This window comes from Sceloporus undulatus, chromosome 8 (assembly GCF_019175285.1).
Source record: "Sceloporus undulatus isolate JIND9_A2432 ecotype Alabama chromosome 8, SceUnd_v1.1, whole genome shotgun sequence".
NCBI lineage: Eukaryota > Metazoa > Chordata > Lepidosauria > Squamata > Phrynosomatidae > Sceloporus > Sceloporus undulatus.
In genome coordinates, this window is record NC_056529.1 from 23,634,151 (window position 1) to 23,661,672 (window position 27,522).

The following is a 27,522-nucleotide window of genomic DNA, read 5'->3' on the forward strand; positions in this document are numbered from 1 at the left end:
GCTCGGCGGAGGCGGAAGGGGGTCACGTGACGCGTCTGGCCCCGCCCCCTCCTTCGAAGCTCTCTGTCTCTGAGGCGGCGCTCTGCACGCGCTCAAGGGCCCCCTTTCGGGCTAAATCCCAACCCCAGGAATAACCCGGCCTGGCGCCCCTTGAACCGTAGTTCTCTCCTCCTCCTCCTTTTATCTTCCCAACAACAACCCTGCGAGGTAGAGCAGGCCCAGAGAATTAGGCCGCAGCAGGGATCACGCCGTTTGGCACCGCTTAATAATAATAATAATAATAATAATAATAAGGATTGTTTTTACCCGGCTCTCTGTCCAAAAGGCAGTCAAGGCGGCTGACAATTAACCGCTTCGGTTGTTATATGCCCCAGTTCTTCCTCCCCAAGACATGAATTAAACAGAACAGCCATTAATATATATAGAGAGAGCATTGATACTCTTTTGTTTCCCCCAAAGGGCAGAACCTCAGAGTCAGGTATGTTCGTTTCATGAGAGACTTAGCTTTCTCTGCCAGAGAGCTCTGGTGCCACAACGAACTAGTTCCCAGAATGCCACAGCATGGAGCCAGTTAAAGTTACAGGGGTGTCAAACTGGATTGTTTCTGCAGTGGACGCAGCCAAAGAGCGAAGTTGGGAAGCGGGAGCTTTGTTAGACTTAGGCCTATTGCCTCAGATGCACAAAAGGAGGGTGCCTGGGACGATCTTAAGGATCGGTTGATCACAGAACTAGCCAATTAAATCCCATGGATTTGGAGGCTTTTGTGCATTTTTGCACAATTTCAAAGTCCTGAAACGGACTCACAAATAATAATAATAATAATAATAATAATAATAATTAATAATAGCCCCAAACTTCCAGCGGCTGCCCACCCTTGTCTTGCCTGGACTTACCAAAGAAAGCCCCCTTCCCTTTATGCCACCCCTTGTGACAAAACGCATTTAAGTCCAGAAGCCTTTGAGCAAAATCACCTGAAACTGAACAACGAAGGAAGAGGATCTTTTCTGTAACCAAACTTAGGTTTACTAAACAACGGAGCAAGAAAGTCCCAGAGCTGTGCTCCTTTCTTTGCCTTTACAGAAAATGGCTACTCTGGAGAGCAAAGCTCGGCATTAAAAGTGTGCATCATACACTCAAAGTAGAAGTGGTCTTATAAATGCCCCCTTAACCCCCTCCCCAAACAATGCCCCCAAAGCAGCGGCGACGCACTCACAAAACACGAAGCAGCCTGCTCCTGGCTCTCTTGCACAAGAGCTGTCCAAATGTTTTAGGGAAGGCAGAGAGGGAGGCACAGATGGCAAAAGCAGCGCTTTCCCAGGGATTGGGGGGGGGGGGGGTTTCCCGGTTCCTACTAAAAAAAACCCACACTGGGTGGTGAATTTTTTTTTGGGGGGGGGGGATGCCAGGACAGCCCATCCCTTTAAAAAGAATTAGACACAGCTTCTCATCTATTCGTTGCTATATTCTATATTTTAAAAATGGTCCCGTTTCAAAGTCGAGTGGCATCCCTTCTCACCGGGGGGGGGGGGGGGGATCTCTTCTTCTTTATGTCAGGTCGCATAGAAAAATATTTGGCTGTCTTTGTGGCGGATGGAGAATTATTTGCCAGACCAAGGTGGACTTGAAGTTCTTCAGCGGACCGGCCGGTAAGGAAAGGCCATGCCTGGGATAAAGGTCTGCACAGGATGGGCTGGAATGGCGGGGTGCGCTGCGTGGGTCGGATACCCCAGCGGAGGAGTGTGGATGGCCGGATAAAATCCTGGCGGCAGAGAGGCGTGGGCCGCTTGCTGGACTGGACCCGAAATGACCAGCTGCAGGAGGCTGTGGAAAGGAGAAGAGGCAGCGGGGTAAGTTGGGCTCCATGCAAAACAGTACTTCTAAAGCAATTGGCCTGCTTCATTGTGTAAGACATCTTGCCAGCATATCATAACAATAACTATCAACATTCTCATACATGTTCCCATATATACTTCCGCTTATGTCTCTTCTCCCCCCCCCCCCTTGGTCTTCTGCTATCCATAACATTTAAACAACCATTTATTTCATTCTTATAAATAACGTCAAGGCTTATATTTGTTTGCATTTTTTATACTGCCTTGCTATTATTCTATTTCGATATTATGTTATTTGTAAATAATAGATAAATGCCCAAATAACACAGCTACGATTCTCTTTAGAGGTGTAGGACTGTACAGAGACCTTTCAATGGGCTGCAGTGCCACCGGTTCTGCATCAGTGGGTTAAGAATCACCTGCAAGTGGTTGGGTCTTCAGGCACAAAGGGTTAAAGCACAAGTTGGCACTGGCTGCCAGTACTTTCCCAGTTTCTGAATCCAAGGAGGTGGTCAGGATGGGGGATACTTGGCTTAGCAGTAGTGCGTGTGGAAAAGAACCTGGGGTTACTGTTGGTCATAAACCGAACATGAACCAGCAGCGTGATGCTGCAGCGCAGAAGGTGAATCCTATTCTAGCCTGCATTAGTAGAGCTTTCCTTACTTGTTGTGTGGCAGTCTGGAGCACACCGTCCTGAGATCCTCTGAAAAGGAGAGAGAGCAAATGAACGAGGGTGTGAAAGCAAAACAGAGGAGCAGAAATACACCCAAAGCTGGCTCTGGCTCTGGCTCTTATGGCCCTTTACATTCTTTTTTGTTTGGTTTTAGTTTTATTTCAAAGTCAGCCCAAAGGTATCCTTTCCCATCCCACATCATCCACATCCTCCTCCTGGCATAAACCCCTCTTCGGGGACAACTGCACTCAAGAGGGATCACAACCTCAAGGAGCACTTTTATTTTTTGGAACTAAGAGGCCTGCCTGAAAAACGGTATCCTCCGCCTTGGACTCTGAGATGTGAAGATAAGAGCAGGCTGCTATACAGGGCTTGGAAAAGGTGCCTTTTTTGGACTGCAACTCCTCAGCCTGAGCAGCCACTGGGAGTGAAGACTGGCATACAGTTCCAGATTCCCCTACCCCTGACCCCTCTCTGGTGAAGACTGTGGAAAGCTACGGCCGGTCGGCAAGATGGACATCGGAAGCTGCTTTCTACTAAGCCAGACCCTTGGAGGTCCTTTTAAGTCACTGCTCTCAACTCTGGCAAGCAGCCATGGATTCCCACCAGGCTTCCAGGCAGGAGTCTTTGGACAGCCGTCCTCCCCTGGAGATGCCAGAGACGGAACCTGGGAGCTTCTGCACAGGAACCAAGGAAACTGCCCTTCTACTGAGTCTGGCATCTGAGGACCCAAGGACTAACCAGGACCAATCCTGCTTGGCTTCCAAAACTAGACCATTCAGGGCGGCATCTGGCGTCGTCCTCCGACCCAGCATCCAGCTCCCTTCACATTCACATTCTCCTTTCTACCTTCCATTGTTTTGTCCACACAGTGTCCCATATTCTTCCTGCTCACTCTTCTGATGAGTACCATCCCATCCCCTGGAGCCTACCTCTGGTCCACAGCAAGGCCCCAGATGCCATGGCCACCTGCAGGGCCTGGGCCAGCCGGTCAAGGGCCAGCTCAATCTCTTTGGAGGCATTGAGGGGGTTGAGTTCGTCCACCATGCGGCTGATTTCCTCCACAAGCGACACCACGTGGTCCAAGGGCACCAGCCCCAGCCGCCCGTAGAGGTTCTTCTCAGACAAGTGTCCCTGCAGCATCATCAGCACCTGGAGGACACTGAGGTGCAGCTTGGAGTACAAGGGACGGCAGTCTCTCTCTGAGCCCTCAGGCCCACCTTTGGCCACTTTCCCATTGAGGTGGCCACTGGAAGGTGAGGGCTTCCTCTGCTTGTAAGCCAGTGGGGCCTTCACACACCAACGGATCAAGCCGCTGAGTGGGGTGAGCTCCAGGAACCCGATGGGCAGACTGGCTGCGATGGGAGTGTTCAAGAAGGTGATGAGGATCAAGCGAGGGTCCTCGAAGATCCAAGAGACCACCATCTCCAGCAGGTCTGGAGGGGGAATGAGCTCATCTGGAGGAGGAAGGCAGATGTGAAGACACACCAGGAAAAATAAAAGGTGTCCCAGAAAGAAACTGGAACATGAAAAACAGTAGGAGGGTCATCAAATAGGCCACATTTTTACAACTGTGACTCTGAACCTTCCCTGAGGATTCTTACAATGCTTACAAGAATATTTCTAGAATAATGAAAAGCAAAGAGAGCAGAAAAACTAAAGCCTCACTATCTCATGATGCCATGGAGCACATGCCTCACATTCTCACCAACACAAAATCTTCAGGCAGCAAGACATACGCTCAGCCTTCCCTGGAAGACTTTTTAACACATCGAGAGGAAAATGTGCCAGACAAGAGAAGGGCCAGAATTACCTGATGCCATGTCGAAGAGCATGGTGACTGCCGTTATGAACTGACAGCAGAACCGAGGGGAGGCACTGAAGATCTGCTTGAGGGTCTGGATGGAGCCGGGCACCGGGCTGCAGTAGTCGTCCACCAAGGCCTGGGCCAGCCTGACGCAGTAGACGGCTGGCGTCCGCTGAAAGAGAGGCACAGACGGCCGGGCGGTCACTCTGGGAGACTCAGAGCTTGTGTGAACAAAACGGGAGATGGGAGTCATAACCCAAAAAGGCAATGGGGAGCTTCTGGAAGGGAAGTCAGTGCGCACGCATGCATGTCCAGGTGGCCAACCGCACTGCCTCTCACCTGTAGCCATGAAGCTGCGCATTCCAGGACTGGCACCCTGCAGATGGCGATGGCCATGGACACCAGCTTGCCCAGCAAGGCCATCCGGCTGTCGTCCGCCTTGTTCCCTTGTGGGCTGAAGAGGGAGGAGAAGATGATCTGCCGGACTGAGTCCTTGCTTTGTTCCTGAAAGTAGTTGCACATGATCTCCAGCAGCTGCAGTTCCTGCAGCGAATTCAGTCTCTGAAGGAGAGAGGAAGGGAGAATAGGTCTCTCTCAGCTACCTGGACGCCCAGCCAAAATAATGATGTCCCTTTCCTCCCGAAAACACAGGTCCCGCTGCTATCCCCAGCCCAGCCTCCTAAACATTAGGAAGAACTTCCTGACAGTAAGAGGGGTTTGGCAGTGGATGGAGGCGTCTCCTTTGGAGGTTTTTAAAATGAGGCTGGATGGCCATTTGTCAATGGGGGTGCTTTGATTGTGAGTTCCTGCATGGCAGGGTTGGACTGGATGGCCCTTGGGGGCTCTTCCAGCGCCATGATGCCTCAGAGGGGCTAACTTCTGTCCAAGACACCCTTGGGGGGTGGATCTGGGAAAGGTAGTTCCGCAAGGGAAGCCCCTACTTTGGGCTGGCTGCCGCCTCCGCTGCCTCCGCCGCGCTCCTTGGGGACCTGGAAGATGAATTCCTCCATGAGCTCGATGGGCCCCTTGTCGACGATGGGGAGCGGGACGCTCTGGAGCTGGCTGCTGAAGTAGATGTCCAGGTGGTACAGGACCTCCTTGGCGGCGCTCAGCGCGTCTCGGCGCAGCAGCGAGTGGCGGATGTCGCTCATCGTGCGGCTGCTGCTGCGGAGGAAGAGGAAGAGGAAGGAGTGAGGAAGAGGAAGGCAGTGGGCGGCCAGATGGCCTGGGCCTTGGATAGGCTCCCTGCAAGGCCCCCTTTTGGGGGCATTTTAACCTTGTAGGAGGAGTCAGTGCTTCTAGATGGACTGCTTCGATTGCTGAGCCGCTCAGACCTGTCACTCTTAGGCCCGAAACGCACTGCGGGAATTAGGATCCAGTGCCAGGGGATCCTGGGAAGTGCAGTCTTTGTGAGACGTTTAGAGCCGCCTCTGCCAGAGAGAGCTCTGGGGCCACAATAAACTACAGTTCCCAGCATCCCTAGCACTGAGCCAGGGCAGTTAAAGCGCTCCCAAACTGGGTTATTATTTCTGCAGCGCGTTTCGGACCTCAGAGAGTAAAAGCCACGTCAAACTGCATCATCGATCGCGCCCTGCAGAGGCAGACTCTGGCCAGCTGGCCTCCCATTCACACGTGACGCGGGTGCACAGCGGGTCCCCTTCCCTCCCTCCCTGAACTCCGTGTCAAGGAGCTCCCATTCGCACGTGCCAGGCGCCCCCTCCAGAGGTCTCCTCCTTCCACCCACCGCCTGCTCCTCTCCATTCACACGTGCAGAGATGCGAGTCAGGCCCTACACGTGTCAACGCCTGGGCCCCTCCCACTAACGGCGTCGCCGCGTGACGTCACCTCCCTCCCCTATCCCTCGGTCCCCCCCCCCTTTTCCCTCTGCCAACCTCTTCGGAGACCTTCGCGATCTGCCCCTTCCAGTCGGCGACAAGGGCGTCGTTTCTTAGGCGGACGGTGGCCCGCGAAGGCCAAAAGGGTGGCCCGGAGGAGGCGCCGCAGCGACACCTGGCGGCCGGCGCTCGCTCTGCTCCGCTCCTGGCAGAAGGGGCGGGGCCTCGTACTCCAGCTGGGGAAGAGGAGCTCCTGAGCATGTGCAGAGCGCCAGGAAGGAAGAAAGGAAGGGGCCTAGGGATACTTACAGGGTCTGGAGGGGGCCCTAGGTCTCCCTGCCTCCCCAGGAGGCAAGACAGAGGGACTTCCACAATAAAAGCTAAACACACGGATGTAAATGCAATCTTGTTCCATAGGGCTGTATTACCATCTTATTGCTGGGTGCTTGGAAGATGTCTTCACTCATTATAGTGAGTGACCCGAAAGTCCAGCGCATTGGGTTATGGGTCAGAAGCCCAACAGGTCTTGGCTTTATCTCCAGTTGGCCCCATGAACTGTGGGAGGGGGGATTTTGCTCATTGAATAACAGCCATGGAGAAGGCCAGCGGGAGACGAGGCCGAAACACGTTGGACTTCGGAAGAAATAAAAGCTTTTGACCCGCAACGCAACGCTTCGGACTTTGCCTCCCGCCGGACCCTTGTTCAGTAACATCCTTTAAAGCAAAGGCGCTTTTCCCAACCCAGCAAACCTTGCTCTCCGCTTTCGTTCATCTGCGGGGAAGTTTGCGGTCACTTTTCTGGAAGAAAAACACGCTTTGTGCCCTTTGCTGCCAGTCTGGAAATGAACCCACAAAAGCCTTAGAAACTGGAAAGTCACCTCAAAGTCCAACTCCTGGCTTAATTTCTATCTGCAAAGTTTTACAGTGCCATCGATGGAGCAGCCTTCCAGGTGCCCCACGGCTCTCTCTCTGTCTCTGGAAGCTGAACAGATGCTCCGAAGGCCAAAGGGGTGATCAAGGCCGGCCGATAAAGGGCCAGAAAGGGAAGAGGAGGGTCACTTTGGCCGGAATCAGAGCCCCATCCAAAGATGGGAGGGATGCCAGGAGCCAAGGGCAGCGGAGGACGCTGATGCCAAAGGACATGGCTGGCTCCATTTCACATTATGCCCATCTCTGAACCATGTTCTACCTCCCCATCTGGTTCGCTGTAGCAGATCAGACAGCTCCTTTCCATTTCAGGCTAAAGAGGTGACATGATGTCCCTGTTTGAATATTTGAAGGGGTGTCACATTGAGGATGAGATGGAGGACACCTGGCTTAAGGAGATCTAGGAGTCCTAGCAGACCACAAGTTGGACATGATTCAACAGTGCGATGCGGCAGCTAACAAGGCCAATGCGCTTCTAGGCTGCATCAATAGAAGTATGGTGTCTGGATCAAGAGAAGTAATAGCGCCCCTCGGTTCGGCTTTGGTCAGGCCCCACCTGGAATAATAAGAATAATTTATTTATGCCTCTCCTCTCCATTAAGATCAATACTATTGCCTCCAGTTCTGGTTATTTGGGATTTTTTTCAGTATCAGTATAGAGTCAGACTGGAAAGGCCTGGAAAAAATGACCCCTTCTAACCAGTTCTCCCCGCTTTCTCTCCTCCAAATCTCCCCGATCTACTCACACACCTGTCCAAATATATTAATACAGGCAATAATAATAATAATAATAATAATAATAAATGACCCAGCAAGGTCAGGGTTGGGTGAAGTATTTAAGAACGACGGGGCACATGGGCTGCTAACATATGAAGGACAACATTGATGGGAAAGCAACACTTGTCAGCCTTGTGGCAAATATCGATTTGCTGGTTTCGGGTAAAAAGGCTTCTGCTGTTTTCCAGGAGTCTCTGGACACAAGGCTTCCAAGCCTCAGGGCCAGAGGACAGCAACTGGCCATCTGGGATGCTCTTGGGCTCTTCTTGACCTTTGGAGGCCGACTGGGTAAGGGGCTTTGGAAGCCACCCGTTTAAGAAAGGGAGTCCATCAGGGGAAAAATCTTCCCCTTCCCTGCAAAAGCAAACTGCTGCAGCCTCTCTTGGGCTGCATCCACACTGGAGAAATAACCTGGTTTGGCACTGCTTTAACTCTTCCAGGCTCAAGGCTGTGGAATTCTGGGAGTTGGAGTATGTTGTGGGGTCCAGAGCAGAGCTTTGGGCAATGTCTCTTGGACTTTGGTACACCATCATAGTGCCCTTTAGCTTCCATTTCCCAGCATTTCCCCCACTGGCTAGTAGAGCAGATGGGACTTGTAGTCCTATCTGGGGTTCCCATCTCTGGCGTAGGACCTCAGAGCCAGTTTTTGCCAGTCCCTGCGTTGTCTGTTTGGGCAAAATACCCCATTTTGGGGAATGAGGAAGGAAGGGGCCCTGTGTCTGTGGCACTATATCCCTCCAGAGCTTCTGGGTTCTGGCACATGAGAGAAACAGTCATGCCTTTTCATTCGAGGAAGGTGACCTTTGGAGAGGTGCGCCCAAAAGGAGAAGAACACCAGAGAAGAAGAAGAAGAAGAAGAAAGCATCCCCAGGAGGCACCTTGCTTACCTGCGACAGGTGAGGAGGACATAAGCTGTGAGATCCCAGGTGGGAGAGCTCAATGGCAGGCATTAAAAGTTTGGATGGGTGCCTCTTGGGGAAGCAGTGGCAGCAAGGCTTCAGGGGTGCAGAGCGTGGTTTGGGGATACCGTTTGTTACTTGTCATTGTGTGTCTTCAAGTCCTTATGGCAACCCTATCATGGGGTTTTCTTGGCCACATCACTTTGTAATGTGGGTTTGCCATTCCTGTCCTCTGAGGCTGAGACAGTGTGACTTGCCTAAAGATGTGGTAAACATGCCCAAATACTTGGGCTAAGAAGGGGCACATTCTGTTTGCCGCAGCTGGATGCAAAAGAGAAGGCATAAATTGTGGAAAGCTGAATGCTTTTGCATTGTTTTCTCAGTGCAGCATGGAAAGCGGTGATAACCGACCCAAGCGCCAGCTCTTGGACCTGCTCTGGAAATTCAGCCGGTCCAACTAGAAACACAGGATCCCTTCTGGGTTTTCCTAGTTTGCAAACACACGCAGACAGGGACATCGCAATGCAGAAAGACCCAAATTGGGAGGGAATGTGAAGCGTCTGCCAACCTCAACTGTATGCCTGCAAGCCATAACTGTATGCATAGGTTGGCATCAATTGTATGCTTCAGGCGTCGATACTTGTGGCAAGTTTAATTCTTTGGCATTGTGTTTTCTCAACCCGTGGTCATCTGCGCATGCTCCAGTTCCAGAACTAATGCAAGCAAATTCTACTGGTCAAACTAGAATCGAGAAGGACAGAAAGACAGAACCAAGTAAATCCCTGGAACTAAAAAGGGATCGGGGACAGAGAACATGGTTCTTCCCAAGGGATGTGGCCAACAGCTCGCCTGCTTCTGTCTTTTTGCGCAGGACGTGAGCGATGTGGGCAGCGGCACTGTTGTTGTTGTCGGTCCTTGGGGCGGGTCGCCTCCTCCAGCCCACTTTGGCCTTAAGAATCAGTGCTTTCAACATCCAGACTTTTGGGGACAGCAAACTCTCCAACAAGACCATTGCGGACATCCTTGTCAGCGTGAGTCAATGAGGTCTTACCTGTGCGAAGAACGAACGGATTCAAACCTATGAAGTTATCAATCATGATGGGAATTTTCTAATGGAAAGTGCTCAGTTCTAGGCTGACGCTGTTTCGTGTCTCTCCAGATCGTGTCCGGTTACGACGTCACTTTGGTCCAGGAGGTCCGCGATTCTGACCTGAGCGCCGTTAAGAAATTTATGAACCAACTGAACCAGTGCGTTTCTTGGCAACCTTTGCGCAGAGGAGGTTTGCCACAATTGCCCTCCTCTGAGGCTGAGAGAGTGTGACTTGCCTAGGGTCACCCAGTGGGTCCCAAGAGTCCTAATCCAACATTCAAGCCACTTTGCCATGCTGATTTCCAGCACCTCTCATGCGCCGACCCTTCCTTCCTAGGGCCTCCCCGCATCCCTTTGGCTACGTGGTCAGCAAGCCTCTGGGGCGCAGCAGCTACAAGGAGCAGTACCTCTTTGTGTACAGGTGAGAGCGTGAAGGCAAGACCCGGAGGAAACCTGATGTAGGGCAGACTGGGGATCCCTGAAGACATAGCTGACTGGTGGGGCTCCAACAGGCCTTTCCACAACTGCAGGGCTGGTGCCTCTGGATTTGACCTCGGCAAAAGGGCTTCCAGCCAACACAATACATTATGCACACATCATGTGTTATCCAGACCCACTAGCCATGTTTGGCTGGCCATAAGAAGAGCTTGAGGAAAGTGTTGTTATTATTACTATTAGTGGTGGTGGTAGTAGTAGTATTTTGGAGATAATGACTCCCAGAATCTTCTAGCCCACAGGTCAGACTCCTTCTTCTTTACAAAAGACTGCAGTGCTGCAGAATGAGTAGTCTCCCCAAATTTCATGCTTGGTGATGGAAAAAAACATATGAAAGGCTGTGATGCTTCTCTACAAAACAAGTAGTCTCCCCAAATTTCATGCTTGCAGTCTCTTGCCTCCCCCAAAGCATGGTGCATGCCCTGTCCACTCCTCTGAAAGTGGGAAGAGCACCTCTTTTTCCCCAGGACTTTGGCAGTTCTGGCCATTGCTTGCCAAACCCTGATGCTTGCAGTCCCTCTGCCAGCCCCACTTGCCAGCTGTAGTGGCACCCCTCTGCCTTCCTCCCTCCAACCAAGGACCCAGGGGGACCTCCAGATGATGGTGGTGGATCACCTCTGCTTCTTCTTTTCAGGCAGGACCAGGTCTCCTTCCTGGAGAGCTACTATTACGATGACGGTTGTGAGCCCTGCGGCAACGACACCTTCAGCCGGGAGCCCTTTGTGGTCAAATTTGCAGCCCCTCAGACAGGTAAGGCCCTCTTCTCCAGTGCCTGCGATGCACATGGGGACTCAAGCATGTGTCTCTTGTACATGTGCCTCCAAGGGGTTTATGGACTTAGGGCAACCCCATCACTTTCCTAAGGTTTTCCTAGGCAAGGAATCCTCAGCGGTCAGTTTTGCCTGAGTGGGCCCTCAGCATGACCCAAATCTGTGGGATGCTCAAGTCTCCCATTAAATACAGCGGCATCATGAAATTATGTCCCTTATATAAAATGGCAAAATCCAGGCTCGCTTTTTTAGTGTGTGTGTGTGTGTGTGTGTGTGTGTGTGTATATATATATATATATGTAATAAACAAAGCAGAATTCCTGTCATTTTAAAAGAAAGTAATTTAAAAATGACAGCATTGCTGGACCTTCCACGATTGCAACTAGTGGCTTTCTATGATGGAAAGTTCCCTTTTTTGCAAGATGGCCCTCAGTGATCCCAGATTCTGGCAATTGCAGCCCAAAATAAGCCAACCCTGAACATTTCCAAGCCCAGCTCCTCCGTGGAAATTTACCCAGAGGCGCCTCTGTCTGTTTGGAGGAGCCTTTTCTCTTTCTATTTGTACCATTTCCAGTGATTTTCCATCTCAGAAAAATCTTCACAAACACACCCAAATGCAAGGGACAGATGCAATTGCTGCACACAATGCCTTGCAGTGTATGTTTGTGTGTTCATCCATTCTGGGTTTTAGCCTGAATTTTAAAGGGAACGATATCCAAAGATGGCATGGATTGATGGACCAACTGAAATATCTATGTCCCAACCCATACCTGAAGATCTCAGGACAATTTACAATGAAACCAGTTTAAAACAACAAAACAATAAAAATGGTACCAAACCTCACATAAGATTGCAATGATAAATTTAAAAGCGTCCTCCAAATGGCTGGCATGGATGTGGGCAAAAGGGAACAAATATATTCATAGGTGGGCGAAGGATGCCAGGGTCAGGATGGTATCTGGATGGGCATTGCCAGGGAGTGCAAGGCCCATGTGCCTGGAAAGGGCTTGCACATGGTTGCCACATGGCCCTCTATATATCTGCCTTTCTCTCTCTTTCTTCCAGAAGTGGGGGAGATTATCATGGTGCCCCTTCATGCCGCCCCCAACGAAGCTGCCTTTGAGATCGATGCCCTCTATGACGTCTATCTGGACGTGAAGCACAAGTGGGGCACTGAGGTACGCTGGCCCTGCGTTCGAATCCCGTGCTCTCCCTTCCCTGCAGCTTTCCTCTCTCCTGTTTCTGCCTTTTGCAATTGCATTGCGGGGCAAAGTGACCAGATGTCCTAACAACCACAAGGCACTGCAAAATGTAGGGCATTCAAGGGGGAAAAGTAGGATATTAACAAATAAAATCACACACACACATATATGAGAGAGAGCTTCTTTGTCCTGCTCAAAATGGAGGATATTTTGGAATTTCCTCCTGGACAGAAGGTTAAAATGTAGGACAGGTCCTGGAAAAGGAGGATGTCTGGTCGCCCTGATTGTAGGGAATGGGGTTTAGGGGAAATGAGTCTTGGATCCGACCCATTTCTGGGCGGCTGAGAAAATTCTCCAAACTGTGCAAAGCACAGCCAAGCTCAGACCGAAAGGCTGTGGCTTTTTGTTTGGCCTGGATTACATTACCCATCATCCCCTCAGCTATCATTGTGACTAGAGGTACCATGCTAGGTAGAGGATTCTGGAAGCTGTAGTGGCTGCACTGGGATTCTGGGCACTGCAATAAGAAAGCATTTCTTCATTCCCACGTCTGGCAGGACGTCCTCTTCCTGGGGGACTTCAATGCCGACTGTTCCTTCGTCCGAGCGGAGGACTGGCCTCACATCCGCCTGCGCACCAGCGGCGCTTTCCAGTGGCTCATTCCAGACGCGTCTGACACCACCGTCAGCCACACCGACTGTGCCTATGACCGGTGAGCAAAGAGGAGGAGGAGGGTGGAGTGGCCCCAAAAAAGACCCCGCAGGGTTCAGCTTCCCAGCAAAGCCCCCTTGCTCCAACTTTGGGACTACAACTCCCAGAGAGCCCAAAAATGTCACTTTGCCAAGCTCTGCTCCCTCTGCTTCCTCCAATCAGTCCTTCCAGGGTCCTATGAGACTCTCCTCCACTTGTTTTGCCAGAAGAGAAGACTTGAGGCTGCAGGAGGGGATTCTGTGAGTTGCAGTCCAAAAAACCAGTACTATAACATAGCCCAGCTCTGCTTCTTTCTTATCCATCAGTTAAGGCTTCTATGACTTCTTTGGTCGGAAGGGAGCTGACAAAGGAGTCTTTTCCTTTTAAGAGTGGAGCAGATCCTCTCTCTTTTTGGACTGCAGCTCCCATCGTCTCCTTGGCAGCTCTCTCATGCCACCTCCAATACATATTTCCATCTTCAAGTGCCTGTGGCAGGAGGAAAGGTTGTGCCAGAGAGTTTCAGGGCCCTTTGCCTTCTTTGGGGGTCTGATCCTGGCCCCCAATAATGGTATTGATTACCTCCTTCACTTTTGATTAGTTCTGTTTAGGTCCCACTTTTCCTCCAATGAGGAGAACATACATGGCCCCCTCCATATCCACTTTATATCCTCATAACAACCTTGTGAGGAGGGTCAGATGTGGGGACTCAAACCCAGATCTCCCGGCTCTCAGCCCAGCACCTTAATCGCTGCCATAGGGCACTATCTCTGCCCTGTTGCAGGATTGTGGCTGCTGGCTCCAGACTCCAAGGAGGCCTCCTTCCCGAAACTGCCGAGGTGAACAACTTCCAGCAGACCTTCCGCCTGAGCTACAAGGACGTGAGCCCCTCTTTTGAACATTTGGGGGCTGATGATGGGGGCTGAGCAAGAATAGGAGCAGGAAGGGGGTCCAAATTGGGGTTGGGGAACTCTACACGTGGACAGATGCACCCCCCAAAAGTTTGGTTTCCCTCCTAAAAGAGGGTTGTCTCAGAGTTGTGCGCCTCAGTCGATCAGACTTGCAAATTTCACCAGTGTTTCTTTTTTAGCAAAGCACGCTAAATGCAAGATAAGTAGGTGAGGGAAATCACAAGCCTCGACAGACAGATGTCATTCATCACTTGGGGGAGCACTTGGTTTTAAAAAGAAGATGAGATAAACACCTAATTTGATCCTAAGAATGGCATTTCTTCCCTTTTCTCCTTCCCAGGCTTTGGCGGTGAGTGACCATTTCCCAGTGGAAGTGACCCTGAAGTCCAGTTAGGACCTGAGCATCCCCAAAAGAGCTACATATAGGGGAGGAAAACCTGTTATTTCCACCCAGGTTGGCTGGCTCCAGATTAACCTTTCTTCTGCTTATGAAATCTGAAGAACAGCTTGTGTTCTCATAAAAAGTGATGATTTAAAAAGATGATTAATTCCTCTGCTCCCATGTTTTTCCTGTTCTTGGTGAGAGCGATCAGCTGCCAAATTGGGAAACTTCACGGCTCACGCAATAAATCTGAATTAAGTCTGCCAGATGGCACCAAACGTCCTTCGTCTTCCTTTAAGAAAGACTTATAAGCTGCATGGATTCCTTCCTCTCTGGACCTCTCTGGGGATTTTGGGGATGAGGGAGCCCATTCGGTCACCCCTTGGGTGATAAGTCATACTCTCTCAGCCTCCTCAGGGAAGGCAATGGCAACCCTCCTCTGGAGAAACCTTGCCAAGAAGACCCCATTATAGGGTGGTCTTAGGGTTTCCACTCAGGAATATACTGGGCAAGGGGTTTGAGAAATGTTGCCCCTCCTTGGTCATGGAGGCTCATCCAGTTGCTCTTGGCCAATCCAAGGGTGAATGATGCCAACAGCTCTGGCATTCATGGATGATGTTGGCCCATGTGACGCTTGCACTGACCACTCTGGTTGCACTTCTTTCCCCTTTTGGGAGGAAGGAAGCAAAGGCCACCCCACTTGGCACACTCTCCCCCATTGCACCCTTGACGCCCACAAGGACCTCTGGCTTCCTTCCTGCAAAACACATCTCCTGACGCAAGGCGCCTGTGGCCACAGCCCTTGTGAAAGAGGCCTCTCCTTCATTTGTTCCACATGTCCTGCCATCTTTGGCCTGAGTGGCATGAGCACAGAGTGGGCCCTAGTGACCCCTTTCCTTGCCCTCTTTGGCTTTTGCCCTTGCGGCCAGCTCTCTTCATGGGTCCGGTTCCTGGCATCCAAGTCAACATAGTGGGTTTAATATGGATGTTGCTTGTTTGCCAACCCAGGAGGAGTCCAGAAGAGAGGCAGCCATGTGGGCAAGAGCCAAAGACTGGGCACACAAAGGGCATCCCTCTGACCTTGCATGCCCTCCAGCTGCCCAGTTTGGCAAGTCCTTGCACAGATCAGACCAAGAAGGCAAAGAAATGGGTCCTCGAACAGATCAGGCCTGAAATCTCCCTGGAAGCCAAGATGACCAAACTGAGGATGTCCTACTTTGGCCGCATCATAAGAAGGAATGAATCACCAGAGACAGCAATAAAGCTGGCAAAGGCAGAAGGCAGCAAAAAGGGAGGAAGGTTGCACTGGATTGATGGATGGACTGAACCAGGGCAGCCACTGGCCTGAATTTGCAGGACCTGAGCAGAGAACGGGAGGTCAAGGGGGTTTGGAGAGGTTTCATCCACAGGGTTGCCATGAGTCAGGATGGATTTGAAGGTGGCTCACAACAACAACATAATCTCCCAACTGCTTCTATGGAGGGAGATACCACTAGGGCCATAGACCGATTGAAGCCGTCAGCCTCTGGCACTGGAGCAAACAAGACTAAATGGAGGCAGGTAGTGGTCCAGGGGGCACACACACACACACACACACACACACACACACACACACACACGAGAGAGAACCACCCTGGAATCTCTCCAAACACCTTTCAGGGCAGCTTTTCAGGTTGCTGTGACTGTCTGCCGCACCTGACTTCCTTCGTTGTTCACTCAGCCGTCAAGAATCCTGACGGCTAATTAAGTTTTTCACATTCCATTCTCAAAACCGGAGACGACTTCATTGGGACGTTGTCGTCCGAGGCGTTCCCAAAGAGGCCCAGTGTTCCCAACTTAGCCCTGAATCATCCCAAATGATGGTCAGGTGTTGTTGGCGAGGAATCCAAACATCTATCTCTGCGCAGGCAGAAACCCAATAGGCTTTGCTCATGAATCCCTTCTTTTTCTTCAGAGGTGTAATTCTTGGGCAACTCACTTATGCGTCTGCGGTGAGAAATGCCGCAATCCTGAGCGCAGGGTCTTCTGTGGGTTTTGTGATGCAACGCCTGGCCTTCTCCCACGGAGAAGATTGCAAGGCTGAAAAGCGCAATGCTAAACAGGTTGCAATGCTAAAAATGCTCGTGACGAATGTGTCCCCACCCACCGACCGCAAGGATGGGCACCTGCTGCCAGTAACACCAGAAGGAGAGAAGAAGAGGAGATGCGCCAGGTAGGTGTCACAGAAGAAGTGCGCACCAATCTGGTCTCTTCTCTCTTGCACCTTGTTGGAGTCGCAAGAAAACTTTGCTCCTGGAGAGGTTCTAGCAGCGTCACTTTGCGCACAGGGAGACACATGGTAAGATTTTAGACTATTTTAACTAGTTTGACCCTGAGATATAGAACTGGAGACAATTTATTTAATGCCATAAATGAATAAACATATTTTCCAAAGTGCTGGCTTCGAACGTTGGTCTGAAGAAGGGCCCCCCTTCCAAGAAAGCAACTGTGCCTCCTGGGCATGTTCCGCCCTATCTATGCGTGGTTCATCTCTTATCAATGGCACCCCCAAGCAATGCCTTGCCAGCATGAGAGCCATGGCTGGCAGTGGCATGAGGGGCCTTGCAGTGACCTGTCCCACAATGCCATGCAAATAAAGTAACTTGTGGCAGGGAGTTCCAAAGTTTAAGTATGCACTGTGTGAATAAGTCCTCGCTTTCACCTGTATTTAAAGGGGGAAATTACAGTGGGCTTTTGGTATCTGGTGGGGTTTGGTTCCAGGACCAGCCATGGATACCAAAATCCGTGGGTGCTTAAGTCCCATGAAATTCAATTGCATAGTAAAGTGGTGTCCCTTATATAAAATAGCAAAGTCAAGGCTTGCTTTTTGAAGTGCAGAGATATTAAATGCAACCCTGGGTTTGCATGCCTTGTTGCCGTTTTCTGCTCAGTGTCTCTTTTCTCTCTCCTGCCTTCAGGGAAGGAGCATGAATCACCTTCTGATGCTCATTTTTGGCCTGGCGTTGCTGCTGCACCCAGCCAGCCCTTTGCGGATCTGTGCCTTCAACATCCAGAGCTTTGGGGACACCAAACTGTCTGACGCGGGCATCTCCAAAATCATTGTGAAGGTGAGCAGGGGCCGAGTGGCTTTCTAGTGGGTCAGTGTTTGGGGTACTTCCACTTTGGCTAGTGTTGAGACTGGCATCGACCGGCAGTGCCCACGCAAGGCTTGTTGCAAGGATTCCTTCCTTGGATGCACCTGGAAAGAGCCCTGCCCTTCCCTTCTGAGGAAAGTCCCATCCAAGGACTGACCAGGACTGACCGGTCTGGCAGAATGGGGCTGGAAGAGGTGGCCTTTGGGGTCCTTCCCAACCCTAAGACTCTTTGAGGGCAGAAGATGTATCTGATCTACAGCCAGAGATGGGGAAATTGCCTCTTTTTAACCACATCCCCCAGACATCCCAATGGTTGGGGATTCTGGGAGCTATGGTCCAGAAAAAGCTGTTTCTCCTTGCTCTGAATTAAATGGGTTTTGTTTAAGGAAGGGGGCTCTTTTGATGCGCTCATGCCCCTCTTTTTACTCCAGATCCTCTCCCGCTATGACATTGCGCTGGTGCAAGAGGTGCGCGACTCCGACCTCAGCGCCGTCACGGATCTGATGGAGCGGCTCAACAGGTGAGACCCCCCCTCATGTATTGCATTACGTATTTAATTTATTCCCCTGCCTTTCTTTCAAAAGCCTTCCCTCCTGAAAACAATAAAGTCCAGCTCCTTGGATACGGCTGTTTGAAAGACTGAACCAGAAAAGCATAGACTTATTAGAGAGCTGGAAGGAACCTAAAAGGCCATCTAAACCAACTGTCACAGATTCACCAGAATGCAGACGGGAAAGCATTTAACCTTAACCGATGGGAATGTGTTGGGAAATGTTGTTGTATTTGTGTTTTTAACACACATTCACACACTGCAGGGCCTCCAAGAACGAATACGCATACGAGATCAGTGAGTCTCTGGGCCGGGAAAACTACAAGGAGATGTACCTCTTCCTCTACAGGTACCAGGTCCAAATGGCTACCCAAAAGCAGCCACTGGATTGCATTTAAGGGCCACCAAAACCAGTGGGACTTACTCCCAAATAGATATTGCACCTGATCAGTCCCCAAAACGCAGTGGGACCCCTTCTGTTTGTAAGGGACACAGCTTAATTGTTGAATTTCTGTGTCCCAGGTTTCATTCCTGGCACCTTCAGGGAAGACTGGGCAGCGTTCTCTCCCTGGACCCTGATGCCTTCCGATGTGGGTTTTCCTCCTTTGCCGGCCCCAATTCCCTTCTCTTTTCTTCCAGGACGGGGAGCGTCTCTCTTTTGGACAAGTACCAGTATCCAAACAAAGACAATGCCTTCAGCAGAGCCCCCTTCATTGTCAAGTTCTCCGCTCCTGAATCAAGTCAGTAATCCAGAAAGCATGCTCTTACTCACTATCTCTTACACTGATGCGCAACGCTCCAGACCCCAAATCCTTGCAAAACCAAGGCTGGGCATTTGTAACTTGGGATTGCACTGCAGTCATTTAGCCAAATAGGAGCAGAAATATTTGCCCCAAATGGAGACACTCAGTGGGTCAAACAGAGATGGGTTGCCGCTGGTTGCACTGGGGTCAGTAACTTTGCTAAACATTAGTGGTTTGTAAACCTTCTTCATGCAGGTATTTTGGACTTCAATTCCCAGCTGGGCCAACAACCAGGACTTCTGGGAACTAGAGTCCAAAACATCTGGAGGACCAAAGTTTGGGACCCGCTGCATTCAAGTCTAAACACTCAGGTGTTTTGGACTGCAGCACCCAGAAGCCTGTCATCTTGGCCAATGGTTTTGGGATGCTGGGAGCTGAAGCCCCAAAACTAGAAGGCCAGAGTTTGGGAATTACTGGTCTAAACCTTTAAAGGAGCTGTCCAAGGTGCCAAGCCCTAAAAGCAGGCCCTAAGCCTTGGAAGCGCTCCTTTTAAAAGTGATGCCAGGCCTTACCTGGGAGGAGGCTACCAACCCCAGTTTGGCAATGGCAGAGCCCAGCCCATCCCAGTCAGCACCAATTTGGAGAAGGAGACGGAGGGCTCTGCACCCTGTCCTCTGCCAACAGTTCAAATGCAGGGAGCAGAAATGCCAGAGATGGTCTTCCCCGCTTTGAGTAAACTATGCCAAGGAGGCCACTTGGGTCAATTTAGTGGTTTGATGGTTGGACCGGAGACCAAGGTTTGAATCCCCGTCGGCCATGGAAGCCCACTTGGGCAAAGTGGGCATTTATTTTTCTTTCCTGGAATTGCCAAAGTGGGAATGGCCTTGCTTTGTGTCCAATAACAGGAGGGCAATTTGGTACCTGGGTTCTTCTCAACCGATGAACAGAGAGGGCAACCTTTGCTTCTGCGTTTGCTAACCCAGGTTTCTTTTGCAGAGGAAAGCGAACTCATCCTGGTGCCCCTCCACACTCCTCCGAACGAAGCGGTGGCCGAGATTGACGCCCTTTATGACGTCTACCTGAAGATCATTGACAAGTGGGGGACGGATGTAAGGAGATGGGCTGGAAGGGAGGAATATTATTATGACACTATTTTATTTTCAGGATCCAGAACTGCTTGCTGGGTCTTGATCTGCAGGATCATCGCACCTGAACACTTTGCATGCGCTAAACCTGTTCCTCTGGCTCCAAAGCCAAAGCCAGCGTTGCCTGCGAGGAAAGGCAGAGATCGCAAAGCGTGGGAACCGGCACCGGCTTAAAGGAATTTAAATAAGTTAATTGGCCAAAACATACATGATTAGCTGACGGATCCAGAAAAGACATCTGATGAAAGCTATATAACATGATGTTCCTCGTAGCTTAGCGTACTGGTCTGAGTGTTGAACCACAACTTTAAAGACCAGGGTCCCCCCCCCCTATTTAGGAACAGAGTTCAGGCATCTGGAGATAATAGGCAGCAAAGTTTCAAATCACTGCATTTTGGGGACTGGAGGGAAATTTTAATGGGAAGATGGAGAAACATTCTTATTTAAGTGGAGCAGTGTCCTGACTTGGTGACCCCTCCTGGGTCTCTCCTAACCTCCTCATTGCAGAACATGATGTTCTTGGGGGACTTCAACGCCGACTGCAGCTACGTGGGCAAGAAGGACTGGGCCTCCATCCGCCTGCGGACCAGCGAGGTTTTCAAGTGGCTGATCCCAGACTCGGAGGACACCACCGTTGGAGACTCCGACTGCGCCTACGACAGGTAGGACATTTTGGGGAGAGGGAGCAGCCGTCCTTCGCTATGGTCCACATGTGCCCTTTGACCTTTCCCAGATAACATCTGTGGGGTCAAGCAACATCAGAAGGTGGTCAAGTTGGCAGAGGATGCAGGAAGGACAGCCAAGTTGGGAGAGGATGCAGCGGTTTGCTTTTGCCTGAGACTCTTAGAAAGGGCAAGATTTTGGCCCCTTCCTCTCTGCTAAGTTCAAGGAGCGCAAACTACAGTACTTAAGTTTCCAGCAACGGAGGTGAGGATAAAGAGGAAAGGTGGGAAGAGGAGAGAGAAAATTGGGACATCGAAAGCAACTGAGAAAGTGGGACGGCTGAGGATTAATAGGGATTGTCCTTGCCAAAATGGGACACTGGAAGGTATGGTTTCCTCCCATAGACTCCAATAGAATGCTGCTACAGACTAGGTCAACCAAGAGATCCTCCAAACCTCCCCAATTTGCCCCTGCTGTTTTCCCACTTCTCCTTTGATATTGGCACATTTGACGTTTCCAAGGAACAGCCTGATTGTCCCATTCGCATCCATTTTTGTTCCAGGATCGTTGTGAGCGGCTCCCAGTTGAAGAAGTGGGTCAAAGCCAACTCTGCCAAAGTGTATGACTTCCAGAAGGATTTGAAACTGAGCCAAGAGGAGGTATGCATCTCTCTCTTCCACACTTGTCTCTCTCATTAATATGTGTGCACCATTTTACACGGATGTATTTGCAGCATAGTGGCAAAGTGGTTTGAGTGTTGGATTGTGACTTTGGAGACCAGCGCTTGAATCCCTTTTGCTCCGCCATGAAATCAACTGGGTGATCCTGAGCAAATCACACTCTCTCAGCCTCATGGGAAGGCCATGGCAAACCTCCTCTGAGCAAAGCTTGGCTAGAAAGACCCATAATAGGTTCACTTTAGAGTCACATAAGTCAGAAACCAACTTGAAGGAACACAACACACAGGCTGCAAGACTTCCTGGATTTCTCTTACATTCTGCCTGTGTTGCCACACTTTCTCCTAGTTGCTACACACGATGTTATCATTTAGTAAAGCCAAGCTGTGGTTTTGCATTCCTTTCTCACGGAGAAAGGCACAGTTACCACAATTAAGTGTCACATTTTCCAGCAAGTAAGACATTGCATGGGAGAAAAGGATCAGCTAACCCATCGTTCCTAGGAGGGATTGGCTGGCCTAGCAGTGTAGCTTTCCCAGTGCATTTCTTGCACCTCCTTAGGAAAGGGTTTAGGTCAGAGGGGTCTGTTTTGCTCTTTCTTGACATTTGCAAGGATTTGAGGATCCAGGTACCAGCTGGTGCCAATCCTAAGCGGGCCTTCCTCCCCTTTCCTTGCAGGCTCTGGCCGTGAGTGACCATTTCCCGGTGGAAGTGACCCTGAAGTCCTAGTGATGCTGGTGGCGCATGCATCCATCTCCTCCTGGCTGGCACTATCCCTGCCCTGTCGCTGCTGCATTGCCGTCACATTGTCCAAAATCATGTATTTGCATGCAATTTTGATAATGAAGTTGCAATAATGCAGAGCCTGAGCATGCCCTTGAGATCCCATTACTTTGAGGGGCTGCTGGAAATCAAACGCGAGACCCTCGGCCTGCAGTGCTGCCACTCTACTCCTGGCCGTATCTCTGCCTGCGTGGCTCTTGACGCTTTCATCCTCTTGCTGGCCATCCCTGACCATGCACACCCCAAACCCCACCACTCTGATGCCCAGCCACATGGGCTATGTTGGACGACTGCAACCGGTCATTGGGATGCTCTGGTGCCAACCTGATTCTAAATGCCAGACTACAACTCCCACTATCTCCTGAAGCAAGCAAGCTGGCTAGTGACACTGGGAGTTGCAGTTAAAATGCCTCTGGAGGGCATGGCAGCAAAGAGCTGGGTGCAAATTCTCACCCAGAAACAAAGCCTCCTGGGAGACAGACATTCTCTCAGCCTGACCTACCTCACAGGGCTATTGCAAAAGCAAGGTAATGTGCGTGACTTGATGTACAGTCCTTGGAAGTACGGGGACAATAAAAGCAAAATAAGAAACCTAAATAAAACAGTCTGAGCTCTTTTCTTGAAAAGACAAAACCACGTATGTGGCTAGGATCAACCCATCCCTAAAACTACTGGAAGTCAAATGGGCCACAGCTAGACAAGGCCAAGTGCCCTCCAGGAGAAATGGGTGGAGTGAAGCACAGAAAAGTGAAATACTACCTCCACTACCTCCGTCATTTATTCATGGCAATGCCAGGTCCCATCAGCTGCCCCACAAGATGGGCATGATGAGGGCAATCACTCTGGCAGATTGCTGGGAGCCCAGGATGAAAACCAAAGGGCAGGGGTTGCATTAAGCAGCCAGGAAAAAGGCAAAGCCTTGTTTTAACTGTTTATTCACATTTGGTGAGATTTGGGACACCACAAGGACCCATGGGGCACCCACACATGGCACCATTATCGCACCTTAACACTCATGGCTCCATCCTATGGAGTTTGGGATATGTATTCTGGTGGAAGCTCCAAAAACAACAAACACCCCCCAAAACGCACACGCAAACAGAAGTGCAGAAGGCAGCAAAGGCACTTGGGCCACCGGGGCAAAGGCCGCAGGGCAACCGGGGACCAGATGACCAAGACTGAGAGAGCTGCCAGGCAACGTCTGATGGCTCCGGAGGAGGCCAAAGGGCCCCAGTTCTTCTCCCTTTCCCTTGGTCAGCCTCTCCTCTGCTTCAGGCTCTCCATGTAACTCTGGAGGGACCTCTGGATGGAGTCCCTGGAGATGAACCGGACAAAATTCTGGATGTCAGAGTCCCGGTGAGCTACCAGGCGGTCCAGTGTTGGCTTCCGCATGGAGGACTTGGTGAGCTGGCGGGCATGACCTAAGTGGCAAAGAGAGAGACAAGCATCTTGGATTGTGTCATTCCTATCTGGAAAGAGATGTGGACAAACAGGGCCACCAAAACAATCCTACAGGGCCATGCTTTGCCCATGGTCATTTTAGTGCTCCCAGCCTCATCTTTATGGCACAGAAAGTCTTTTAGTGCATCTCTGTGTGTGTATGTGTGGTTGTGTCTCACCTGGGATGGCCAACCACTGAGACATCACCTCCGCGGCCCTGCTCTGGACCTTCTCTTCGGGCACCAACTCATCCACCATGCCAACTTTGAGGGCCTCCGCAGGAGGATAGAGGAGGCCCAGCTGGAGGGAGCGCTCCGCTGCCCTGTGCCCAACCGTATTGACAATGGTGTCTTTGAACCTGGGCAGGGAAAGAGGACACCGGTCAGCCGGAAGACCCACTGACCCACTGCGTCCTGGCTACCAAATCCTAGACTCCTGGGGGTCAGACCTACATCAACTCCCTCTTAATCATTGTTCCTCTAGCAAGAGAAAACTTTTGTGTTACAACAGAAACATCGAGGAACTGATGGTAAAGTTCCCTTTCCTCCTCCCCCCCATAAAGCGAACACCCCCCTCACCAGAACGGAGCCACGATGCCCAGCTGCGTCTCATTCAGGCCGATGCCGTACTTGGGGTTGTCTGCCATGATCCGGTAGTCACAGGACATGGCCATCAGGCAGCCGCCAGCCGGGCTGGAGCCCTAGGAAGGAGGCATCCCTTGGTCATTCATCCATCATCAGCCGCACTGCAGGACCTTGGGCTCCCTGGGCTAGCACTGGACCCCTCAAAAGGCCACAAATACCTTGTTGGTGGCATCATTCCCAGTAAATACGGTCAGTAACACAGCTGAGGTGAGGAGAAAAGGGGTTCATCAGCCTGAAGATTTGCTAGATAGAGAAGAGAGTTACGCCCTCTAAAGCAAAAGCTGATTCTGTCTCGGAGGCACCAAGAACTCACATTAATGGCTGCAAGGGTCACCATGCTGGAGTTGTAGAGGGTCAGCCACATCTCCTGCACAGCCTTCCAGAACTCTGTGTAGTGGGCCTCGCTCTTGCCCACCATCTCCATAATGTCCAGCCCTGCGGAGAAGATGTGGGGGGTGCCCTGGGGAGCCAGAAACGGAAGGAAAGTCAGTCCCTCCTTGTTCAGAGGACATCCAACTCCTGCTTGCGTATCCAGGAGTGTCTCCACACGACAGTCATAGCATTTTCATATACCATTCAGCCCTGGGATCTGTAGCTTCATGAGGCATTGGGAATTCCCTCTTAGGTGCAGAGTGGAAATCCTAAGTCCTTCGTCAAACTACAAATTCCACAGGTTGCATCCAAAGCAGCTAAAGCACTATCTTGCAGCTATGATTCTTTAAGCCAGCTGGCCAAAATAAGCCCCTAAAAGTAGGTACTGTATAGCCTTGGATGGCTTCTCCTCCGCTGCCTATGTGCACATTTACAGTGCCTTATAAATAAAGCTTAGTAATAACAACATGAATAATATCCCGCCCGTACCGAGGTCAAGATGACCCCCCCGGCAGCCCTTGTCGTTCTCCAGCTTTTCCAGGTTGATCACAAACTCTGTCAGGAAGTCCAGGCTGAGGCTGTTGACCGGCGGACTCTTCATCTTCATCACTGCAACCCCTGAAAAGCAAAGGGAGGAAATCCCTGCTCTGGGTTGCTTTCAATGTGCCTCCCTCCCCCCTCTGCCATGCGCAACCTCCTATTTATTTAGATATTTAAAGCAAGCTGCACTTATCGATCATTTCTATTTACAAAGAGTGCATGAGCATTGCAGAAGTAATCCAGTTTGATACCACTTTAAACTGCTGTGGCTCAACGCTATGGGATTCTGGGAACTGAAGTGAAATTCAGCTTTCTCCATCAGAGAAACCTTGGGCCACAACAAACTACAGTAGGATATTAAACTGGCGTCGAACTGGATTGTTTCTGCAATGTGGAAGCACACACTTAATTACTGCTTAAGGAGGTCAAGCTGGCGCATCTCCATAAAACAAAAGGCACAAGGACCCACATGCTCCAAGAAGCCAGCTTCAGGAGGCAAGGAAAGCTTGTTTGAATCAATATAATTGGGGCCTATAACCTGCTGCTATAAACCTGGTTTAAACCAACCCTCTGGGCTTTTTTGGCTTCGAATGAACCCAGTTATTTCGCAAGGCTGCTTGGCGCCGGTTCAAGGGCCGGGCCAAAAGCTGGGTCCGGAGGGTACCTTTGTTTTCGTCAAACTCCACCAGGATTTTGGTGTCGCTGAAGGGCCTCCTTTGGACGGAGAGGAGCCTCTGGGCGGCATTTCGGGAACCCTGGGTCCGAGGGAAAAGCCCTGCAAGGAAGACCAAGCAAAGGGTTCCAGGGGATTGCTATGGGTTTGCAAAAAGAAGCACCATTTGCAAACCGTAGGAACAACTCTTTTGCATTGCGGGGTTGAAAGGATAAAACTAAAGCATCAATGACAGGCTCATTTTGGGGAAGAAAAGGGGGAATATGCACAACTTTTTGCATTGGAAGAAAAGAACAGAACAGGGACCCAGAAGTGGCAGCCTTTTTGCTCATGGACTCTGGACTGCCAGTCCCATGAGGCTGGTGAGCAAATAAGGCCAATGTCCAGCAAGGAGGCCTGGCTGGTGGCCACTAAGGCCACGGCCTCCTTTGGCAAAGTGACCCTTGGGGCAACAAGAAGGGTCACTTGGGGACTACAGCTCCCAGAATCCCCTAGCCAGCCCCATGGGAGCTGCAGTCCAAATGGGAGAAGTAAAGGTTTCCTAAAGCTGTGCTTTGCAAAACTGAAGAAGGAATTGGCAGAAAAGGGAGGAAGGTTTCCTAAAGCTGTGCTTTGCAAAAAAGGACAAGGGACTTTTCCTAAACTGCAGTTTGCAAAAAGAAAAGGGAACATTTTTAAAATCTAAATTGTAGTTTGCAAAAAGGAAGGAAGGAAGGAAGGTTTGCTAAGCTCTGGTTTGCAAAAAAGAACAACAATAATAACAGACAAGGAAGGCTTCCTAAAAGGGAGTTTCTGCTTGCAGCCTCTTTTCCCAAGAAGAGTCTGGGCTGTAAAAGTACCCACTTTATTGAAATTAGTGCACATAGAAGAGAAGTGACTTCTTTGTCAGGAATGAAGATGCCTAGTTAGAGATGGGATATAGAGTCCCACCCCCATAAAGCCATCAAGGGAACTGATGGGATCGGTCTTTCCCTGGCAGTGAGGAATCTCCTCCTCCTCCTCCTCCTCCTCCCCAAGGATCTCCTGAGCCCCATAAGGCCTTCTTCTTATCTGCTCCTTGCACTTGCTGTGGCCTTCCAGCACAAACATCCTTCACCACTAGACTAAGGGATCATGAACCTTAACAGCCGATGAGTACATTCAAGCATGGTTATATATCCCATCATCCCACAACCCAACAGCATCATGAACAGATTACCATAAGATCCTATAAGCCCTAAGGTTTAACTCCCCTCCCCTCACATTGGGACATCCCAGTCCTCAAAAGCAAAGACAGAAGCTGACCATCCCTCGATCCCCTTCCAGAGATATCAGGCCCAATCATCAACTTCGTCTAACAATATCTAAACAAAACCCCAAACGAAGAATCCTTCTGACAGAAACCCCAAAGGAAGATCAAGAGAGAGAGAGGGGCCCTGATGAAGCTGGCTCTGCAAAGGGACCCAGGAGGAGGAGGAGCAGGAGAGTTTCCTAAACTGCCTTCGGCCCAAAAGAACCGGGCACTTGCCCTAAAAGGAGGCAGGTCTCTGAAGGGGGGCTGCTTCCAGGGCTGCCCTTCTTCTTCCAAGCCTTGGCCCCAGTTCCTGGCACCGACCCCCCCAAAGGCCCCTCCTCACCTGAGGAACGGAGCAGGAAACGGGGGCCCCAGGACGCCATCTTGTCCCTCCAGATTTAGAGGAGGAGGAGGAGGAGGAGGAGGAGGAAGGCTGGCCCTGCCCCTCTCTCTCTCTCCATTCTTGGGCTCCTCCTTCCTTCCAGAGGAATAGCGCCTTCTTCAGCCCGGACGGGATCCATGCATTCACATGCAGAGTTAAGGCGGGTTAACACCGCTTTGCCCATAGGGAGCCATGGGGGAATCCTTGCCCATAGAG

At 50.8% G+C, this 27,522-nt stretch overlaps 4 protein-coding genes across 10 annotated transcripts; 2 read left to right on the forward strand and 2 right to left on the reverse strand.

The window, feature by feature from the left end:
* Positions 1 to 1,361: 1,361 nt before the first annotated feature.
* On the reverse strand, positions 1,362 to 7,154 carry C8H7orf26 (chromosome 8 C7orf26 homolog). Of its 6 annotated transcripts, none has more exons than XM_042438228.1 (7): positions 7,026 to 7,154; positions 5,254 to 5,476; positions 4,652 to 4,873; positions 4,319 to 4,484; positions 3,438 to 3,962; positions 2,496 to 2,535; positions 1,362 to 1,821 (listed from the first exon to the last, which is right to left on the reverse strand). In XM_042438228.1, exons 2-7 carry the CDS (start codon positions 5,461 to 5,463, stop codon positions 1,632 to 1,634), a joined length of 1,353 nt encoding a protein of 450 aa, XP_042294162.1. In that variant the 5' UTR covers positions 5,464 to 5,476; positions 7,026 to 7,154; the 3' UTR covers positions 1,362 to 1,631. The 6 variants fall into 6 exon arrangements, with proteins under 6 accessions (XP_042294162.1, XP_042294163.1, XP_042294165.1 ...); XM_042438229.1 differs by having other exon boundaries at positions 5,254 to 5,473; positions 7,026 to 7,121; XM_042438231.1 differs by lacking the exon at positions 7,026 to 7,154 and adding an exon at positions 6,898 to 7,010 and having other exon boundaries at positions 5,254 to 5,473.
* A 427-nt stretch (positions 7,155 to 7,581) lies between these two features.
* On the forward strand, positions 7,582 to 14,608 carry LOC121914644 (deoxyribonuclease-1-like). 2 transcript variants are annotated; one of them, XM_042438232.1, is made up of 8 exons: positions 7,582 to 9,781; positions 9,910 to 9,998; positions 10,178 to 10,261; positions 10,970 to 11,085; positions 12,171 to 12,283; positions 12,865 to 13,019; positions 13,779 to 13,875; positions 14,246 to 14,608. In XM_042438232.1, exons 1-8 carry the CDS (start codon positions 9,632 to 9,634, stop codon positions 14,297 to 14,299), a joined length of 858 nt encoding a protein of 285 aa, XP_042294166.1. In that variant the 5' UTR covers positions 7,582 to 9,631; the 3' UTR covers positions 14,300 to 14,608. The 2 variants fall into 2 exon arrangements, with proteins under 2 accessions (XP_042294166.1, XP_042294167.1); XM_042438233.1 differs by lacking the exon at positions 13,779 to 13,875.
* A 1,304-nt stretch (positions 14,609 to 15,912) lies between these two features.
* LOC121937468 (deoxyribonuclease-1-like 2) lies at positions 15,913 to 22,579 on the forward strand. The gene is made up of 9 exons (XM_042480667.1): positions 15,913 to 16,625; positions 17,245 to 17,394; positions 17,853 to 17,941; positions 18,237 to 18,320; positions 18,611 to 18,711; positions 19,711 to 19,823; positions 20,367 to 20,521; positions 21,085 to 21,181; positions 21,878 to 22,579. Exons 1-9 carry the CDS (start codon positions 16,491 to 16,493, stop codon positions 21,926 to 21,928), a joined length of 975 nt encoding a protein of 324 aa, XP_042336601.1. The 5' UTR covers positions 15,913 to 16,490; the 3' UTR covers positions 21,929 to 22,579.
* Positions 22,580 to 22,900: 321 nt separating this feature from the next.
* ECI1 (enoyl-CoA delta isomerase 1) lies at positions 22,901 to 27,427 on the reverse strand. The gene is given in 8 exon segments (XM_042438618.1): positions 22,901 to 23,403; positions 23,602 to 23,780; positions 24,001 to 24,122; positions 24,380 to 24,526; positions 24,928 to 24,945; positions 24,947 to 25,056; positions 25,643 to 25,753; positions 27,268 to 27,427. Coding segments are annotated over 8 exon segments (894 nt in total). The 5' UTR covers positions 27,308 to 27,427; the 3' UTR covers positions 22,901 to 23,236.
* Between the last annotated feature and the right edge of the window lie 95 nt (positions 27,428 to 27,522).